The sequence below is a fragment of the Tachypleus tridentatus genome, chromosome 9 (genome assembly GCF_004210375.1).
Source record: "Tachypleus tridentatus isolate NWPU-2018 chromosome 9, ASM421037v1, whole genome shotgun sequence".
Lineage (NCBI taxonomy): Eukaryota > Metazoa > Arthropoda > Merostomata > Xiphosura > Limulidae > Tachypleus > Tachypleus tridentatus.
In genome coordinates, this window is record NC_134833.1 from 136,939,043 (window position 1) to 136,961,690 (window position 22,648).

The window sequence follows — 22,648 nt, forward strand, 5'->3', positions numbered from 1 at the left end:
AGAGAAATATGGCCAATGTAAGCCTATTTACACTTGAAGAACATGGTGTCGCATAACATTATGCAGCACACAGATACACTGGATACATAAGTATATGGATGGGTAGGAACTTACGGTCCACCCTGTAGACTGATACACAATTTTCTTTCTTAACACAAACATATCTTAATATACAAATAATAATACAATTAATAATAACGGTTATTGCAAATAATGGTTTATATACAACACTTTTACATACAAACAATACTGAGTCTTCTACCTGGTCTGGAACTGAATCTTCAAAAACATTTACGCTTCACAGAGAGCGAATTAATCCTATGTTAATAAACATAGACAATTCACTTGACGGCGAAGTTAGGCTAGCTGTTTGGCTGGCACAGGTAAGTTTTTCAGTGCTAATGTTATAGAAAGTATTCGTAGAAATACTAGCGTGGGAAGTTAATTCTCTGAAGTTGAACGGCTCGTAATGTTCCAAATCTATAAACATTTCTGGCCAAGTATCTGTAGTTCTCCGATTAATAAGCGTTTATAACAGTTACCGTTCCCGACTTAACACTCCTACGAAAAGTGGGGCCTAATAGGCCCCAGAGCAACTTGAAGGTTATTAATATTAGGCTAATAAATTTGTATTTAAATAAATAAATAAATTTAAATAAATGATTCATTTCATCAAATGAAATGGCAATTTCATTTAAATACAAATTTATTATCCTAATATTAATAACCTTCAGTTGCTCTGGGGCCTATTAGGCCCCACTTTCGTAGGAGTGTTAATGCAGCAAACCAACAATATTAAATTGTCTCTCCACGTTGCTTTAGTAATTTTTTTTAGCTTGAGTGGAGATTTTCTAAAAATTTGAGCTAAGACAACAATACTGGTATATTACATTCACACACCATACATTGCTCATTCTTACGCTTGAAACAGCACGTGACCCGATGTGGCTTTGCTATAAGAAAATACATACACAGATACTTACGCTCGAAAATCGTTTACAAATTTATAGAGGAGGCGGGACTTGCTTAATACACACTTAACAATATAAGTTACATATATTTCTAAGTATACAGGGTGTCCATAAATTATTCACCCTATTACAAATTCTCTATTATATGAGCGGTTTGTGGCAATTAATAACACAACCCAAGAATGTTTTTTTCTTTATTTCACAGAACATCCATACAAGACATGCCTCTTAATGTTTGGTTTGTTTTGAATTTCGCACAAAGCTACACGAGGGCTATCTGCGATAGCCGTCCCTAATTTAGCAGTGTAAGACTAGAGGGAAGGCAGCTAGTCACCACCACCCACCGCCAACTCTTGGGCTACTCCTTTACCAACGAATAGTGGGATTAACCGTAACATTACAACGCCCCCACGACTGTAAGGGCGAGCATGTTTGGTGTGACTGGGATTCGAACCCGCGGCCTTCAGATTGCGAGTCGAGCACCTGAACCACCTAGCCATGCCGATCCTATAAGGGAATGAAACTGCTTTACAGCTCGTTTTATTACTAATTATGATTCGGTAGTTGGAATAAATAATAAAAACGCATAATCTCTCGTGACTGGTTTATTTCGATGCGTATGTTAAATTTGACCAAACACTCAAGGTCGAGCATCGGAAGACAAGGGCTGTGATTGGTTAGTAGTTGCTATTTTTATGTAAATACTTAGGCAAAGCTAGTTTGAAAAATAGTTCCAATCATGCTCTCAACCGTAGCTTTGATTCGATTGAACAAATCGGCACACAAGCTTACACACGTGGTACTTATGTATATAAAAAGCAAAATACCTAAATATATACAAAAATAAGCGTATTTGCTAAAAAGCAAATACAAACAAAAAAGAAAAAATGTTTGAATTTGGTTGAATGGACAACAAGGTTAGACATAACTATGGTGGACACGATATTGCAAATCGCTGGAAAGTAATTTGCGGCTGACAAACGATAAGCTATATGCGCAATTTTTACATATATCAAGCTTTGTGAAAAACTAAGATAAATGTAAAAGAATACTAAAGTGCAATGCGATTTTATGATGTTTATTAAGCCTTAATTGCCCAATTTATTCCCCCAACACAGGTGTGCATTCAGTTTGTATTCAATTAGAACAATGGTTTCTATACGTTATAATGTTACGGTCTATCCCAGTATTCGTTGGTAAAGAGTTCAGTCTGACTGCTAAATTGATGTCCGAAATTCAAAACAAACAAACAAACAAAAGTTTGAGGACTCCCAACCTATAACTTTAGCATTACGAATGAGAAACAGTGCCTCAGTAAAAATATACTGTATCATGTAATTAATGCAACACAATTTTTATCAACTTGTTTTGAATTAAATTTAGCTCAGCATGTTTGCTTTCATGTCACTCAGGGGAGGAGTTCTTGGATCTCACTGTGGGAAACACTAAATTAGAACTTGTTTTTGAACCTAAAAAAGTCGCGAATGATTTTCATAAATATAAAGATCTTTACGAGTGTTATTATACACTTTGTTTCTTTTTATGCTTTGCTATGTTAGTGGGCACTTTTTAACCTAATATTAGACGTTTAAAATTAATATAAAGTTATGGTAATTTTAGTCGAATTTAACCAAGTACTGAGTTGTTTGTTTTTTTTTACACAAATTTTCCATATACCGAGCAAAATCATTATCTTTGGTAACACTAATGTGTTTTCATCACTATTTCAGGATAACGGATGATATTCTGGCTATGGCAAGACCAAACACTGGTATTATCAGAAGTAAAGACATCATCCAGCAGTTTCACAAGTAAGTTTTGTAACACGAATAAAGAAGACTATTTTCTCAAGCTTTAAATCTATATTTTGACTCCATTGCTACAGTACTTATCAATTTCGTTAGAGTCAAAAGTTACTTGTAGTTTGAGAAGATAATAAAGACTATTTATAGCCTAATTTGTTAACTTTACTTATAGTCGCTAGTTGTGGGTTAGATGATATAATTTTTACATTTTGATTCAGCTTGTTTCTGTTTTTTATGATGACCCTTATTGCCCTTTTTAACTTTAACAGTTTATAATTACTTTGTTTCTTAAGTTTTATATCTCTATTCATAGAGGATAAATTTTAACTTACATATCCATTGTGTAACGTTAAATGTTTTTCAACAGTTCACTGCGACATTAACTGTTCTTATTTTTTTTCTACCCGACCATTATTTACTGAATCAGATGGTTTTGCCCCTAATATTAAGTGTAAACGCATAATTAATGCACTACAAATTGTGAAAATTATTTTCCCATTAATGCGCATTAGTGAAAAGCCGGGATTTTTCAGTCACAGAAAGTAAAGGTTTTAGAAATATTTTTCGGGGCAAAAAAAAAAAAACGAAGGCGCTTAAACTAATTTTAAAACTAATCTGTGATGTACTCAACAATACATTCATTATTATTGACAAAGTTTCAGTAGAATATTGGGCCTGGCATGGCCAAGCGCGAAAGGCGTGCGACTCGTAATCCGCGGGTTCGCGCCCGCGTCGCGCTAAACATGCTCGCCCTCCCAGCCGTGGGGGCGTATAATGTGACGGTCAATCCCACTAATCGTTGGTAAAAGAGTAGCCCAAGAGTTGGCGGTGGGTGGTGATGACTAGCTGCCTTCCCTCTAGTCTTACACTGCAAAATTAGGGACGGCTAGCACAGATAGCCCTCGAGTAGCTTTGTGCGAAATTCAAACAAAACAAACAGTAGAATATTCATACATTTTTGTCTGTAGCCCCTTGTAAAACTATAATCAATAACAATAAGATTGAAGGCACTGTTATAAATTTACATGTTGTTTACTCTCATAAAACTAAGCATTTTTAACCAGTATAACAATCCTGAAATGTTTGTTTGTTGTTTTTTTTCTACATTTTCTGCGATACTTGAATTGCTTCGAAGAGCTTGTGTTGGTAGTGAAAAAAATGATAGAATTAACTTAAAAGTAGCTCTACAACCTTCGCTGGAATGTATTCAGAAGCTGTGCATAGATTTTGGTGCAGTATATGTGGCTGCCTTTAATGTATGCTTCAGTTGCTGGAATAGCTTTGAAGAAAAAGATGGTCAGTAGAGATGAAAAAAAACCACTCAAGAACCAACATAAAAACAGTCCTGTGATCTGCACAGGTGTGTCCTTAGTAGGTTTTAATAAAATATTCATAGTTTTTTTTTTTCTCTAGGCTTATGAAACAAGAATAATACAAGTAACAATTCGGTGAATTTTGAAATTTGTCTGATAATCGAAAATCAACTTTATTGTTATTATTAATACCTTAGGAATCTTAACCATTGAGATTGAAGGTTGTAAGTGTTGTTTCAAGAATAAGTTGCTTTTTAAAATTGTTTTTGCCCGTATGTTCTTTCAGGGAATTTTTGTGTTTGTTTGATTGTTTTTTTATTTCGCGCAAAGCTGCATGAGGGCTATCTGCGCTAGTCGCCCCTAATTTAGCAGTGTAAGACTAGAGAGAAGGCAGCTAGTCATCACCACCCACCGCCAACTCTTGGGCTACTCTTTTATCAATGATTAATGGGATTGACTGTCACATTATAACGTCTTCACGGCTGAAAGGACGAGCATGTTTGGTGCGACGGGGAAGAATTTTTGTGAAACCCCTGGGGAACCTAATTATGGACCATCATAGTAGCTTATAATATACTTTCTTATTATATAGGTATGCACTTGAAATGTATAAGTTATATTTATAATCATACTGTGTTATAATGCTTATTATTTATTTAAGAAGCTAGGGTGAAGATGAACTGATTAAGGGTTAAATTTATATAGTGACCCTCTAGGATAGAAGACATGGTTCTGAATTTTCATCACAATAAAATGCATTTTACAGTGATTATTCAGGTGGTTTATTTTAATCAGGCAACTACAACAGCAAACTCAGTAGCTTATTTTATAGTTTTTATTGGTTTCTCTTTGAGTTATTCCTTTTAAATGATCGTATTGTGGGATTATATTTATAGTGTTATATTGCAATGCAATTATCACTACTGATAAAAGTAGTTATTCATAATACGAATTGTTTTTTTAATTAGTACTAGTTTTTGAATTTCAGTAACGTTACAAGTTATGAAGTTAAAAAGGTAATGTTATATTATGTTCTGTGTATCATTTCATTTAAATACGTTGTAGTTTTAAAAAACTTATTTGTTGAAAAACAAATTATTACTGTAAAAGAACAAAGTTGTGTGGAGTTTACTAATAACAAATTCTTTTCACTATTGTGTTGTGGTTCTCATCAATTTTTCAAAAGGTTATATTTAAAATCTCATTCAAAATTTTACCTCAAACCATTAAAATTACCTCTATCTTCTCTGAGTGTCTAAAAATTAGCAGGGACTCTAGAGTACTGTTTGGAGCCAACACTTATAGATGAAAGTAACAAATCTGTGTGTACTGGACAAATATTTATGCATTTCTTCAACACTATCAGAAAGAGAGATTGCTACTTCACTACAATCCAATGAGATTAGGATTTACTCAGAAGCAATCTAGGACAACAAGCCATACTGATAAAGCTACAAAATTATGTCCAGTAGATGATGACACTGTGGGCTTCAGTGGAAAAGCATATCATGGTTCATTGCACCATAACAATGGCACAAGACCAAGGATGTCACATTTATATGGATGTACACATTTCAGGACTTCTAAAATTATAAAAAAAATCCTTGATCTTCTTATTATGGAATCTGGTAGCTAAACCTTACAGCACTGTCATATTGGTGAAGTGAAAAACAAAGTAAGTTTGGTTGTGTTCAAGAAATGAATGAAGAGGATTTGAATCATTTTTAAAGTTTATTAGGTAAATTGCAATGGACTCAGACAGGTGATATGACACCTGAAGTGAGTTAAAATAGTTTTTGTACGTGATGCTTTAAAGAACTTGGATAAGAGGCATCTTGACGACACTGACAGTTATTCATCATTAGTTGTTGAGTGAACCTGTATGACAGGCACCACATGGGTCTGGAAGATATTTTATCTCTTGCAGAGGGAATTTGAGTGGTAATGCACTCTGAAGTTGTAATATCACACTACATGTTGGAGCAGAAATAAAAGAGACCAAGAGCAGCGAGACAGTCTCCATGTCCATGATGGCTGCCAAGGCATAAGAAAAGTATTGGCTGTGAGCTCCATTGGCATTCCATGCAAAAGACATACCATAAAATGCAGGGATTCTTTGCTTTTCAAGATATCAAGTGCTGATTTATAATAAAGTTAATCAAGATAGTGTATTATAACCAATCAATTATTGTACAGTTAGAACAAGTATGTTGGTTGACAGATCATCAGCTGAAGGGGCATTGCAACCTTTACGTTTTGAGCTGTATAGCAGTATTTGGTAGAAGTAGATATCTGTAATGTGACTTGTGATAATTGTGCAATCTATGTAGTTGAGTAATAGTGGAATTTCTGAGAAGCATATTGTGTGAAACTCTAGATATTTTGCTAGGATAGCTAACTTTATCAGGTAAGATCCTTTTGAAATTTATGGTTGGTTCCTATTGTATTTTCGTAATATGGGTAACAAATATAGACATTTCAATTTAAAACTGGAATATTCATAAGCATGTGATCTTTTGAAAGACAGTTGTGGTACAATTTGTACTACATCAGGTGAGAAACATTGTGGATCCATTATTTTCTCTAACATTGGTAAAGGAAAATCTTGCAACTGAAATATTCATACATCATGTTACTCAGCCTTTATGAAGTGAAATTACAATATTTGTTTGTTTGAAGAGAAATAAAACTTAGTAGACCTGTTAAAAATTGTTTTTTGAGGTAGTTTATGATTCATTGATTCAAAAATGTGTTTGTTTGGTATGTACCAAACTATTTTTGAATTTTACAGGCATGTAACAAATCTGAATGTTATTTCTGAACAAGGTATTATGATAAATCCGTCATACTTGTGTTATTAACATTAGCTATTACAAAGCTCATATGTATGGTGATTGCACACACACAACTGGATATATTTAGTTTTACTTGTCTCAGAAATCAAGTTGGATTTGTGATTAGCAATATTACAATCTTAAAAGATATGAACTTTGATCACTGGTTGTGGTAGCTGGTGATAGGGCACTGAACTCTCAATCTGTGGGTTATAGGATTGAAACTCAGTGCAAAAAATACTTACCCTCTCAGTCATGGAGGTGTTATAATGATTGTTAATCTCGCTACTCTTTGACAAAGATTAACCCAAGATTTAGCAGTGGATGCTGCTGTCTGGTTGTGTACCCTCTGATTGGTTGTTCAAAATTAAGAATGTTTGTAGACAGTGTTAGTTTCTCTCCCATAAACAAACAAACAGTCACAGGTTGTAAGGTAAGTGGCTTAATTTCAGTCTCTACTGTAAGGTATTTGCTGGAGTTAAAATCTCTCTTTCTTATTGCAGGTAGACTTTGTCTCAGTGTTAACAAAACGTTATTCTAAAACTCTTGTGTGTGGCTTTATTTGGTGACTGGCAGCAGTTTCCAGGAGCTAGTGAGGTCGTGGGTGTATCCAACTTTGTTCAGTATAAAGCTTTGTTGATGTTACATCTACTAGTACTTGGGACAAGTGTTTTGATGTCACAGTAGTGAATGTATTTGCCATGGATGCTTTAAGATGTAGCATGTGTACTACATCAATTTCTAAATGACTTTTTTCAAGAAAAGGTTGGATCATCACTCTATTGGTTGTGATGTTAACCTTCTAGGATTTATGGCACACTGATGCCTGATATATGTCTGATGTATTTACAAAATGCAAGTTACAGGATTATTATATAAATAATAATCATATTTGGACAATAAAGAATTACAAGCAAGCACAAGTGAATAATTGAAAATAATTTGTATTTCATGTATTTTTGAATAATTTACTGGTCAGCTTCAATCTGTAATTACTAACTAGCTGCGAGGGTCAAAGGCAGAAATTAGAGCAAAACACAATAAACCAAACAATAAGAGCTGGAGTTGCAAAATCAATGGCTGGAATTGTATAATAATCCCATTTTTATAGGAGATATCACATTAGGGTTTCTTTATAACTCATTAAATCACATATTTCAACCAGTAGTCTATGTACAATTTTAAACCATTTAAAGTCTGTTGGTACATGTTTCTTCAGGACATGTTTGGATAGGCTACTTTCATAGAAGGTTCACATGCAATGCACTGAAACTAGCTTGAGACTTGTGTTGCAGTATGTAACCTGTGTTACATTCTTGTACCTACAGGCAATATGGATGGGATTAATTACATACAGAAACTGCATGGAAATTAAAAAAAAATGTTTGAATATACCTCACCATAGATGCACAGTAAACTAGTTATACAGAGGTAAAATTAATATCTATTACAGCTAAGACAACAGACTCCTTAATCTCAAGGTCTTTAAAGTGTATATTTGTGTTTTCTTGTTGTTTTTTTTGCAGCAAAGTCACATTATGTTATCTGGTGTGCCCCTTATTTTAGCATTGTAGATCCAAAGGCTTACCACTGTTCCACCATGAGCGAGATCTTTTTATCCACAAAACAGTAAAATTAACCATTAACATTTAAATAATTATATTTACTACTGGTCATAATATGCTGTAATAATATCCCACATGACATCTGCAGGAACAGAACCAAGGGTATACACAGTCTCTAGCAGTCAGTAAATCAGAATCTGAAAAACACTGAACTTAAAATGGAGTAGGCTGAAAAAGGTTCAGGATGACAAAAGGAAGGTCATAAAGGAGTGGGGTTGGGCCCCCATCTTCTACACAAATAAAGGTCAAAGTGAAGTGTATATCTGTTCCTTATACATTTCCACATTTCTTAATCAATCAATATTAAACCTTACAGAGTGATATAAGATATTGATAGAATTCTTGAAAACAGTGTCTATTTTTTTCAGTATTGATACCTTTATGTATTTTTATTGTACTTTTAATGTTTATTTTGTTAAGAAAAACAACAATACAATTTCCTATCCTTTCTTATGAACAAGTTTCTGAATACACCCTGTCTACTTTGGGGTCACAGAGGTTAAATTGAAATGGATGTGTTATAATTCAAACATATAATAAATCGTGTAATACAAATTAAAGAAAGAGTTTTTGTGGGAAGGAAAAACAGAAAAACTTTCATATAGCACATCAAAAGTGAAAGCCTCCCAAAAAACCAATTTCAGACTATCTATGTAAAACTCGAAAACAACATTCCTAGATATAAATTTATTATAGACTTAGGTAATCATATAGTCTACTAACCATGACAATGACCAGTCATCACAATGTTACTATAACTATGATTTCTCCAAGCCCGTTCGCTTGGCTGTGGTTTCGCTAGATAGTAGATAGGGACAGTGGGAATCTCATTAATAAAGTGAATTATAAACCATAAGAATTTCTTGTTACAGTAATGGAATTAAGACTCTTATCAACCTACAACAGCCAGGTGAACATTCTAGTTGTGGACCATCTCTAGAAAATTCAGGATTCACTTATCAACCTCAGATCTTCATGGAAAGTAATGGTAAATTATTTATCACTTACATCCAGGTTTTAAATTTATATACTTTTATTTAGTTGGGCTTATAAAATGGGAATCACTTAATATACTTTAGCAAACAGGTGTTCTATGAAGGTATGCTTTAAGTTTGCATTTCAATGAAATGCATTAAATTATAGTAGAAAATATATTTCTTATAAACAAGAGGATTTGTTTTTGAATTAATATAATTTCTTACAGAAAGCAAATGATTAAGAAACTAAAAATTACTTGACTTGATGCAATTAATTAAATTTAAAATATTAAACAGATAAGAGATAATTCATGGTTAATAAAAATTAGCTAAAAACTGCTCTACCTGTGATAGCTATGAGCTTAAGGTTTTCCTGTATAACTACTTTACTTTTGGATTATATTTAAGGTATAATGCAATTAAATTTCTTAAAGTTTTAACAGAATATATTTTCCATCAAACATTATGTTCACAATAATTTTCTTTGTTTTTTTTTCAGTATTTTTCTACAACTTTGTCTGGTAAGATTTATTTCATTTATCTTTATTTTAATCTACAATTATTTGTAAACATCCATTTATTTAAATGGTTATCATTCAGTTTACTTATGTGTATAATTATTGTATGAAATATTTTCATCAACATTAACGACTTTAGTACATCTGGTTTTGTATGGAAGATTTATCAACCTAAATAACTAGATATAGAAAAGTTGTCAAAAGTACTTACAACTAATTTTAATAACTCCCTTTCTTGGAGTTTTCCTGAATCATATGAACTATCATTTAATACTGCTGTTTATTTATTTAAAATTTTCATTTATAGTGTTTTGTTGTAAACACCAGTGTTTCTCTATATTAGGAAAGATTATGGTACTATGTCTAATGCTACTCTGCTTGATATGGTTAAAGTGATGGCATTTGCTTTAACAGAGGGCAAGGTAGGTTTCTGTTTAATATCCATTCCATATATCAAGTTAAATATTACACTTATTTTTACCTCTTAAATTATTGTATAGTATTGTACACTAAGTTAACACAAACTTAACTTTTAGTATTGACAAAGACTATTGTGCAACTGAACTGAACCAATAATCATTATCCAAGGTATAAATAAATCCTCTTCTAGACATCTGTTTAGTTTACTAATGTCACTGAATGATCATCAGAGTATTGGAAAATAGTGTAGCAAAGTAAATGAAGTCACCCTTTAAAGAAGTCTGGAGATGTAAACTGTTTGATATAAAAAAAGAAAAAAAAAAGTACATATTTGTTTATTTTTGAATATTTCTGTTGCAGTTTATATAAAATCCAACAGGACTTGTCATTTAACTTTTGTAAATATGTTAATTCTAAAATCTGAAAAATTGTCTATAATTATACTAATTGTTAAAATCTAAATGTGTTTATTTTAAAAAAATTAACTATCCTGACAGTTGTGTTTTAGAAATACTGTGTGATTATGTAGCAAACGAGTGTTTACAACTTTATTAGTTTGTTTTGTAGATGCCTGTAACATAAGCAAAAGCTTCATTCATTAACTGTGAAGACTGAAATGGTTGTATGTATCAACATAAATATTGTGTGCTTTGTTAAGCAATTATTAATAACTATTGAATACTTTATAAGGCAGGGATATTTTAGCACAAAATGTGTTAACATTCTTTAGATTATTGAGGATCATAAAGCTTTTTGTTCTTCATATGAAATTGAGAAATTATTAATTTTTGTTATAGTATTACAGGATTCCTGAGCCTCAGTGTTACTGTTGTATTGTTAAGATGAGACCAAGTAGTTAGTTTAATATAAATAGCACTCTCGTTCATTCAAGTATATATGAATTCTCTTTCAAACTAATAGCTCTGTTGATGCTCTAGCTAGATAATGTATACTGAAAGATTAAATCTGAAACCTTCTTAAAAGCAAATATAATAAAAAAACAACACAAGTAATGATGTTATTCCCTTCATTAAATTTCAATAACTGTCTTTAATCAAGGCTTTGGAATTTACATGTTATCGATTAGGCCAAGAAAAATGTACTATGGAAAATTCACTGCAAGGATCATAATTTGTAATTTCCCCCCTAAATGTAGGTAGCTGTACATTGTCATGCAGGACTTGGTCGCACTGGTGTCTTGATTGGATGTTTCCTTATTTACAGCCTTCGATGTAAGCCTAATGACACTATCCGTTACATACGTTCTAAAAGGTCAGTTTCTTTTTTAACAATAGCCATTTTAAATGTACAGATGATTGTGCATTTTGTTTGAATTAGTATTTAATGATAATGTTTTTCATACATATTTTTTTGTTCTTATAGACCCCATTCAATTCAAACAAGGAGCCAAATCACATGTGTTCAACAATTTGCTCAGTTTATAATTCCTCTCTTCACTGTTTTCTCCAATGTGTAAGTACAGTAGCATCTTAGGTTTTCTACCATTAAATAATTATTATACTTTTTTTCAAAATGTATAAAAACTTTAACATATTCATATTAACTTTTGTGTTCTATAATGTGTAATTATTCATCAAGTTTGAAAACAAATATTCTTGATTCATAACTCATATTTTATAACAGAATATTAAGGTAGTTTCATAACTTTACTGTTTAAATTTTTTTATTCTCTCGCTAATTCTTTACAATGTTTGAATTAACTATATTTAACATTAAATATTAAGTGAAAATTCAACTTGGGAACTAGCACTTCAACCCAGAAGGTTTGGCTAACATGGTTCTGCCCCTGTTAACTATAGATCTTGGTTTCATGTTTAAATTTTTAGTACCTTTGTAGGTTTTTTTCACATATATTATTGTAACTTTGTAAATTTATATTTATTGGTATAAAAGTATTGTTTCAGTTGTAGTTCTTGTAATCACTATAAAGTGATGAATTAGATATTTTTTAAGTTTTTAAGTAATAAATATTTTAACTTTGCTATTACTTTTATTTTCTAGTCAAAACTAATTTTATTTTCAGAAGTCTGAGTAAAATATATGAGTGAGCATATGGTGGTACTACAAATACTACCACATGCTCGTATATTTTAGTATAGTTTATATATGTTTTTGTATTTCTCATGGATACAACTACTTATCTTACTGCTTGTATGTAGTCCATAAGTTCTTTTGAGGCCTCTCACAATTGTTAATCACTCTGGTTAAGGAACTCCGTGTTATTTTGCTCCATCGGCCATATGAAATTTAGTTGCATCACTCATAGTATTCCTTACTACAGAGAAGTCGTTCTTAACGTGGGTTCAATTGAACCCCAGGGATTCAGTGAGTCAGTTTCAGGGGTTTGGCAGAGGTCAAGACACATACACTGTGTGGGTGTCCGTTTCGTTCACCCCACTCGTATCATTCCTAATTCCTAACGTCATGCTCTACTTGGCCATCATTGGCTGCGGCTGATCATGTCACATCACTTGGCCTTAATATCTGCGCTTAGCAGTCGACTTATGATTGTAGTAATCGTGTGTCATTTGTGATTTTTTCCTAATCTTTCAATCCCTTCATACTAACTATGTCGAGCAAAAACAAAAAGTGGTCGGACGAATATGTACAATATGGATTCACGTGTATAATGGAACATGATGGTTCTCAGCATCCTCAATGCATGATTTGCAATGCCAAGTTGAGCAATTCTAGTCTAGCACCAGCAAAACTAAGAGAACACTCCCTAAAGCTGCATGGAGATGGGAAATACAAGAACATAATGCTTGCTGAATTCAAGGTAAAGAGAGCCAGGTTCGAAGAAAAGGCTACTTTGCCTGTTCTCAGCTTTGTATCCATTGACAAACTGATCCTTACAGCATCCTACGAAGTTGCGTACTTGATCGCAAAGCAGGGCAAACCACACACCATTGGTGAAGCACTCATAAAACCAGTTGAGTTGAAGATGGTGAATATCATGCTGGGAAAAGCTGCTGAAAAAAAGTTATCCCAAATTCCTCTTTCAAATGACACCATCAGCAGCAGAATAGATGACATGAGCAATGACATCTTGGCTCATGTAATTGCAGATCTGACTTCAAGCCCAGCAAAATTCATCCTTCAACTCGACGAGACCACCGACGTTTCCAATCTGAGCCAGCTTGTTGTATTTGTGCACTATGTGAAGAACGACGAGATAAAAGAAGATTTTTTTTATTTTGAAAGCCTTTTACAACAACAACTAAGACAGCCAACATGAAACTTGTGGATGACTTCTTCAGAGATAACAATCCTTCATGGGATATGGTTTCTGCAGTTTGTTTGGACGGAGCTCCAATCATGCTTGGACAAAACTCTGGTTTTGGTGCGCTGGTGAAAGCCGATGCACCACACATCATTGTAATGCACTGTGTTCTGCACAGGCATGCGCTGGCAACAAAGACCTTGCCTTCAAAACTGGCAGAAGTATTAAAAATTGCAGTGGAATGTGTGAACTTTGTGCAAAATAGTGCCCTGAAACACTGCATCTTCAAAGAGTTGTATAATGAAATGGGCTCCGAATTCGAGGTACTTCTGTACCATTCTAATGTTCGGTGGTTATCCTGGGGAAAGGTGCTGAATCGTGTTTTTGTCATGTGTGTGGAATTAGCCCTGTTTTTACGAGAGTACCAACATTGTCCTGCAGATTGCTTTGAAAAATCTGGGTTCATTCTCATTTTGGCATACATGACTGATATCTTCAATGCTCTCAATCATCTCAATCAACAGATGCAGGGCGGTGGAGTCAACATCATTGAAGTGGAAGAAAACCTGAAGGCTTTTCAAAAAAGCTACTGTTATGGAAATGACAAACAGAAAATGATAACTTCTCAAACTTTCCCCTGCTGGACGACTGTGTAAGTAAGATCGAAGATGTGTCTGAAATTTCTGTACCCGGGGAACTGAAGCAAGCAATTGCCATGCACTTAGATGAGCTCGCAAAGTCTCTCAACGGATACTTCCCCACCAGAGTCATATCCAGCATGGGTGAGACAGCCATTCACGTTTAGTGTTGCGACAGCAGATGTCAATGATGAATACCTTGACGAAATCATTGAACTTCAGCAGAGCCAGGTTCAACAGCAACTTTTCAGAACAACAACGCTCTCAACAAATTGGTGTCACCAAATCGTAGTGTACCCTCTTATTGCTAAGAAAGCCCTTGAGATACTCATACCATTTGTTACAAGGTATCTTTGCGAGCAATCCTTTTTGAGGATGGTAGACATAAAAACAAAGAACAGGAATTTCTGAACTTGTCTCTGAAAGGCAACAGCAAAAGTCACATTGGTTTGCAGTAAATATTCATTGAGTTATGTTTTTGTGTAAAATTCATGTTTTGTTGGTTTTGTTCTTTGAACACAGTAATATTGTGTGCAACTGATGCATGGTTCATTTTGTGCACTAATAAAATATCTACTTATGTTTTGAATTTGAAAAAATCATATTTTATTTTTCCAATTACGAAGAGTTCAGTGAATGCAAGTACGAAACTTCTGGGGTTCAGAACCTCCAACAAGGTTAAGAACCACTGCTATAGAGCAATATAACTTGAGCTAGGTCATTTATTTTCATTTTAACATGTACTATGCTGCGAGTAACATCATGTTGGGCATTTACATTACTGAACAGTTCTTTTAGATATATACATATTTAAAGAAAGCATTTTCTCAACAGAATTCACAAAAGTCCAAGCTTCACTCTAAATCAATACCTTAACCGACAGAAGAAACTCCTACATGGATATGAAGCTCGACATTTAAAATACATTCCAAAAGTAAGTGATCCCTTTGTGCAGTCTTGTGTGGTAAGCGTGCAACTTCTGTATTATAGTTTGTTTTAAGTGAATAATAACGACATTTTAATACAGGAATGTCTTGTATTATCTTTGTTAAGAATAAATGTAATTGTCTTTAAAATGCATAAATCTGTGCATTCTTTGTTTTTTAATTTGTGGCACATTTTCTTTCATAGGCCTGTGCACTTACTAAAATGTCTGTTTGGAGAATACATTTCTAAAAAGTATTATTCTTTTCTGTAGGTCAAATTAATGTATCTTTTTTTATAACTATAAAGTTCATACCTGTCATATAGGTGATGTGCTGTTTAAAAAATGCATAAGTGTATTTTAACCTAGGTGTTTGATAAATATTATCTATGCTTTTGCTTTTCTTTGGCCAGGTGGTTAGGGCACTTGACTTGTATAATCTGAAGGTCGCAGGTTTGAATCCCAGTCATGCCAAACTTTCTGCCATGGGGGCATTATAGTGTGACAATCAATCCTGCTCTTCATTGATAAAGAGTAGCCTAATAGTTGGTGATGACTAGCTGACATTCCTCTAGTCTTACATTGCTAAACTAGAAATGGATAGCACAGATATCCCTCTGTACAAATTTCAACACAAACGAATAAAACACTTTTTCATAAAAGGCAGAAAAGCAAACTTTGGAATCCCACTGCATATAAATAAAGATTTATGTAAAATTAGTAAAATATTAATATGTAAACATCTTTTTACCACTGCACAATAACTACCATGTTTGCTTGAGTTATTAGAAAAATGAATAAAAGATAGAACTAGGTTTCATTACCAGATTGTTTATATGCATTCTATTAGATAACATTCTAATTGTATTGAAGTATGTCAGAGCATAATGGAATGTTTATAAACTGAATATTTTCAGATTGTGTATTTGATCTGTGAGAGGCTTTTAGAACTTTCCAATAGTCAGGATAGATTTCTGGAGAGAACACAATCATCTTTTGGATCTGTCTCTCGTTACCACCTTCAGTACAGTGCTGGGTTTTGGAACAACTTCCTATCAGCCACATCACCTGATGAATATCAGTGGCGCCCTCTTTCCCAACTAACTTTACAACTGAGTTCAGAACACTCAGGACTGTCACCAGTGCCCCCTCAATCTCAGAGGACATCACCATGCAACAGTAGGGAGAGCAGTTTTGAGCATGCTCGGGAAGATGCTTCTCGTGTTGAACACTGGGTGGACAGCCTCCCAAATATTATGGGTAATGGTACTCGAACAGAAACAACCATCCCTAAAAAAGACCCTTCCAGCAGCAAAGCCAGCAGCTCTAAAAACAGTGAGTCTTGTGGTCGTCAAAGCTCTAGTGCTCTCATCATGAGTGATGCTTCAAATGAGTGTTTGAATGACAGTCAACTTTCTTATAGGACTTCTGGTAGCCAACGCACCACACGAACAGCACAAAGCAGCTATCTAGGATATTACCCTGACTTTGATCCTGAGAGCAGTGATGATAGCATTGATTCAGTCTTAATGGAAGATGATTGTAGAGAAGACCTTTTGGACAACACCTGCTACAGAGAACTATCCTCTCAGTTGGAGATGAGGTCATTACAAGAAGCTGGTACATGCAATGAACCGATAGATACCAACAGCATCGTGGAGGCACTCTTGTTGAGCCACAACCTAATGGGATCTGATTTCAATGGGGCATTAAGACAGTTTCAGGTGACTATCAGTACTACACTTGTTAAGATCAATATGAGCTATACAGAGGTTTCTAGCTATACTATTTTTGACATGAAGTTTTAACATGATTAATAATCTCGTGTAACTACGGTTCATAAACATCTTGTTATTTTGATGTAAAACTCTGTTCTGTGAAATTCCCTTGCATATACCTAGAAGGTGATTTTGTTACCTTGTTTTGATTATTTATTATATTCTCTTAGCTAGTTTAGGTTTGTAATTGAAACTTATAGACTTATAGAAATTAAAGGGGTGGATATTGAACTTATATTAGCAAAACAGATTTAGAAGCAAGTAAATTATTACCATAAAAATATTTTTAATATCATTCTAAGTAATGATTTTTTAGCCAATTTTCAATCAGAGAGAAGTATTAGTATTAATTTTCATTTTAAGCAAGCTACCTATTTAGAGCTAACCTGCAATAAGTATAGATAGTTAAGTTAATGAATAGAAACAATCAGTATCTAGCGGAATGTTTAAACTTACGACTTTATCAAAAGATGACCAGTCATGACAGAACAAACAACCTATGTAATTAAAAGTGATAACAATGTATTCTTATGTATCGTGCAAAATGCCATCACATTAGGAACAATAAAAAGATAACAATAATAAATGTGTGACAATAATATAAACTTGGTAAAGGAAGTATTAATTTAATAGTAAAAACAAAAATTAAGTTTTATAAACATTCATGTCAGATAATTATGTTGTGATAAACCTTATGTGTAGTTATAACTGCATATATACTTTGTTTAGAAAAGAAAACAGAAGTGGAAGTATTCAAAAGATCTTATACATAAATCTACCATTCAAAGTAAAACTTTCCAAACCCTACTAACTGTATCCTTCTTAGATTTGCTACAATTTATCTCCTATCAATTTCACCCATCATTGTAACATCCACCACTCCTGGTCATTGCCAGAAAAAAAAGCAACAACTGTATTTCATGTAGTCTTGGACTTTCTGAAAAAATGTATGAATAAATCTAGAGTTCACAGTGTCTTTTATGATATTCGTAACAAATAAATGTATTAGTGAAGCTGAGAGATCTGTGAAAGAACATTTTATGGAACATTTCCATGCTATCAAGCAAGAATAATTTAATTGTAACTTTTGTTCTACTTCTAGTGGAAAATAAAATGAAAGGATTGTTTACTTGGTGCTTTACTACATGTCATGTTACCTTTAGATTTTGAAGGACAATGAAAAACTTTGAAGTAATCATAGTTGTAAATAACAACTTGTGCTAATTTTCTTTTCTTTTTTTACTCCTCAGAGGGACTTAAACACTCGTGGCTCAGCCTGGGATAGAATAACCACTGAAACTGACCCAGTGTTACTTGCTGGTTTGTTATGGTCGTGGCTAGATCATCTTCGGGTAAGATTCATCAGTTAATAGCAAGCTGTAAATTATTATAAGGTAAATAAAAACTTAATTACAAAAAATCAACTTCATTTAAATAACTGGAACCTGCAATGAATATGCAATTGTATATTCAAATGATTAAAACCTATACTGCACTAAAACTAACTGCACTAGTTTTATACAGGATATGCCATCCATGAAAATATGGCAGTCAGTGTTAGGCTCATCAAAGTCCCAAATGTTCTAGTTGCTGTTGTTTGCTAACCAATCATTGTTTTTTAAGTGTATAAATCTTATACAATATTATTACAGATAACAATTTTAATTTTATACATCTTATTGGTTCATAAGATAATCTCAGATGCACAACAACTTTTCTTCATCCTGTGCCTAAAGTATTCTGCACCTCTACCTCAGTTGAAATTTAATATCCAGTTTAAGTATTATTTTACTTGTATGAAATATTCAACATTACTGTGTTTGGACATGTTGAAAATGACTATAGTTTTTAAAGAGGCCTGGAATAATATAATGTTCTCTTTGTGTGCCTCATTGTTTTATTTATTTAATGTGTGGCAGAGTATTGTAATATTTAGTTCTGGAGCTAGGATTGGGTAATTATTTTTAAACTGCATCAACAATTGTATAAAAACACTTCTAACATACATCAACCTAAAAAACAATAAACTCGACTGTATTTCTTGTTTCAGGCTCACTGTAGAAACACAACCACCTCTTTATTTCCTCTGAACACTGTAGAAACAACAAAACTGTATTTTCCTATTCCAGGGTTATTGTAGAAACAACAAACCCCTATTGTACTTTATTGTCCTTACACTAGAGAAAGTGGGTATTATGTGATCAGAAGTGAAGCTTCTTTAAGAAAAGTTTGTAATACTAACAGGAAGATAGCTCCAGAACATGATAAACACTGGGGGAATTTTGGGCAAGTTAGGTCCACCAGGGAACCATCTACTTGCTTAGAATAATCAAATGATGATTGAAATGAACCAAAATAAATACCATATCAAAAATTCCATGGTTTATTTTTACTGTAAACTTATCTATTTTGTAACATTAATATGCCGAGAATTTTTTTATAGTTAGTACATTTAAATCTTAATTTACATTTTAAAATATTCTGATAATAAACTTTTATTTACTACATTTAGTATTTTAGAAAAATACTCTTTTAATTTTCTTTCAGGAACCAATATTGAATAAGCATGATTTAACCCACATCGTTATAAAAGCTGGTAAGCCTGTTGAAGCTTTGCAACGTCTGGATCGGGTAGGCCATATTTTTTAACATATTGTTAAACTATGTACTGATATAAACTGAAAACCACATTAACTACATGTTAGAGAATCAAAAAGCAACTATATAACCACGTGAGTTTTCTATATTATATGTTAACATTTGCTATACAAGAAAACATTGTAGATTTGGATATTGCTATTTCCAGAGTTCAACACAAGTACACAAACTAAAATCCACATCAGTCATATGTTGTTACTTTTGTACAATGATAATTTATTTTATGGAGTGTTGGTCACAACAAAAATGATTTCTACATGCTTATACAGTTTGGGCACCTGGATGATTTTGAAAAATAAACCATATTCCTTCAAGAATGTCTTAGAAGTAAGTAAAGAAAAGTGTAAAATACAAAAGTTAGTAAAATGATCCTTACTGATGTCATGATAGTAAATCACCGTGACAAACAAGCAGAGTTCAGACTGGCTTTAAATGGGAATGTTGTAGGTGTAACTGATTTATGTTTTTAAAATGTACTAGAATAAGGAGAGTGTGGGAAAATTAATTAATAAAATTGGAAAAAAGGAAATTTCAAAAACTATACAAAATTGAGTTACATATAGTGCAAGATATTAGAAAAAAGTAATCAAATAGAATAAAAAATGTGATAAAAATAAGCATAATTGAAATAAATGCAATGAAATAGATGGTAAATAAAATGAAACAGAAATAAATACAATGAGCAAAACCAAAACATTCTCATTTTTATGCATCAGAGAAATGATTGAGGTTGAAGATGACTGATTCTGTAACTAAGGTTCTTAAACCCATGGAGGTGAAAATTGTTTAAAGTGGAAATACAATAGGCTACTTTTTTATCCCTATTGTTTTCCCAAGAGAGCCAAGTCACTGATAGAATGGTCAAGCTGGTTGAAATGTTGGACAATAGGAAGTTTTTCTTCTTTTTTTTTCTGTGGCATAGTGACTCACAGAATGACTGTGAGTTTTTTCAAGCACAAACTTTTAGCTCGTAGCTCTTTCATCTCTTTACTGATTTGAGAGCTAATTACAAATTTTGGTCTCAGATTAAACCCTTTCAATTGATGACCATACTCAAGGTCCCATAGATTAATTTCCTCAATTCTTGCCTAAAAAAATTTCAGTTTCAAAGTAGGCTGATAGAGATCCTGATTATTAATAGTCAGGTATATGTGTACCCCACACTTGGTATTGCTAATACAGTTAATAAATAAGAAAAAAAAAAAAGTCTCATAGATTAATTTACTCTAGTACTGCCTGAATGAATTTCAACTGTCACGAATAATATCGAGAAGTCCCTTGGGTTTTTTTCTTATATTAGTTTATTTATTCAAATGCTTTCTAAACGTAGTTGATTTTACCCATTGTATTTGTGTGAAATTCATGTTTTGTTGGTTTTGTTCTTATCATAGTAATGTATGATAATTGCTATTATCTTTAGCAATTTTAAAAGTGGTTTTGATTGTGTTTGTCAGAAAAAGTACTGGGAGTTTTATGAAATGACCTCACCCAGAAAATGGAAGCTGTACTTACAAAAATAAAAATACTCTCAAAACCCAAAAATACTTTGTGATAAAGCTGGGTAATAATAAGATAATAAATGAAGGTTCAGGTGTTGTTAAAAATATGATGGTAGAAATTAGAATTGCTTATATAAAGACAAATATAATTAAAACCACATAGGTAACAAAAATATTAAAATTAAACAATAGGGTGAACAATTGCCAAGTTATTTATATTTTTTTATTAAAAGAATTATGGTGTTTTGAGCTAACGCTCTTTGCCAAATTGTATAGTTTACAACAGAGGTGATGCACAGAAGTAAAAAAACTTGTATGTGTAGTATTTTGAGTACTGAGCATGAAAATTCTAAGTGAAATTCAGAGATGCCAACCATTACGATTTTGGTGTATACATTACTACTATACACTCATACAGACAAATATTATGACTTGTTGCAACTTCGAAATTATTATATGTTATATAGGCCTATACAATGAAGTGATAAATTGTTCCCCCAGGGCTTGAAAGGGGTGAAAAGAAAATTTCTAGTGAGATACAAATAAATTTTGATAATAAATAAAAGACATAGTCCAAATGGCTACTTGCGATACTCATGTTTGTGCTTGAAATAATAAAAAATATCTGTATCTCCGCCATCTACCAATAGTTTGAGTGCGATGCTACTCCATACTGGGTACGTGGGGGAATCCATAGTTACGTCATCAGTGCTTGTCAGCCAATCAGCACTCACGTAGATGGGTATTTCTCGTTTTCTGAGCGGCATAGAAACACCAATGCGATCGTTCGCAAGATGGAAAAAAAAAAAAGAGGCCTTGTTCACTGGATTGTCTTGTTTCTGGCAAATCTAAGAGGACTAAAACTGTGAAAGGGCTCTGTCTACAATCATTACGTTCAGTCATTTGAAATAGTTGGCATCTCTGAAAATTACATCTATTCCATAAAAATTACAAATTATGAAAAGATAAAACAGCAATTGAAACGTACAAAAAGGGGAGGGAATAGAAAAATACAGGAAAGAAAAGAATTTACTTGAACCAGATGGTTGTAAAGTCACCAGATTGTTGTTTAATCTCCTGTCCAGTTGTTCTCTTTTGTGAATGTGTGTGGGCACAATAATAACTCATGTCCAAAGTCATCAACTGTATGGTTGTTGATGGTGAAATGTTTGTCTGTAGGTGTATCTTGGTTCTTCAGTTTTATATGGTTCAGATGTTCTTGTATTCGATCACGGAGTCAGCAATGACCTGTTTGTCAGCGTATAAAATATCGCATCGTTTGCAAATTATAGAGTAAATGATACATTCTGTAAAGGACTGTATTATGTTGAAAGTTGTGTTTTTTCCTTGTATATTTGTGGTACTGTTTATGTGTGAGCAGGTGACACACCTGTTTTATTTACATGTATGAGTGCCTGGAGTATCATTTTATTAAGGTTATTG

At 33.1% G+C, this 22,648-nt stretch overlaps 1 protein-coding gene across 6 annotated transcripts in view; it reads left to right on the top strand.

Annotated features, from left to right (window-relative positions):
- The window catches only part of LOC143226465 (protein tyrosine phosphatase domain-containing protein 1-like), a 108,248-nt gene that overhangs the window by 82,418 nt on the left and 3,182 nt on the right, over positions 1 to 22,648 (top strand). For 2 of the 6 annotated variants that reach the window (XM_076457474.1, XM_076457473.1), the window contains exons 4-13: positions 2,702 to 2,782; positions 9,421 to 9,536; positions 10,025 to 10,046; positions 10,387 to 10,465; positions 11,620 to 11,735; positions 11,847 to 11,936; positions 15,180 to 15,279; positions 16,188 to 16,994; positions 18,299 to 18,400; positions 19,596 to 19,679. In XM_076457474.1, coding sequence (XP_076313589.1) covers positions 2,702 to 2,782; positions 9,421 to 9,536; positions 10,025 to 10,046; positions 10,387 to 10,465; positions 11,620 to 11,735; positions 11,847 to 11,936; positions 15,180 to 15,279; positions 16,188 to 16,994; positions 18,299 to 18,400; positions 19,596 to 19,679 — 1,597 coding nt within the window. The other 4 variants (XM_076457478.1, XM_076457476.1, XM_076457475.1 and 1 more) reach the window with 4 other exon arrangements.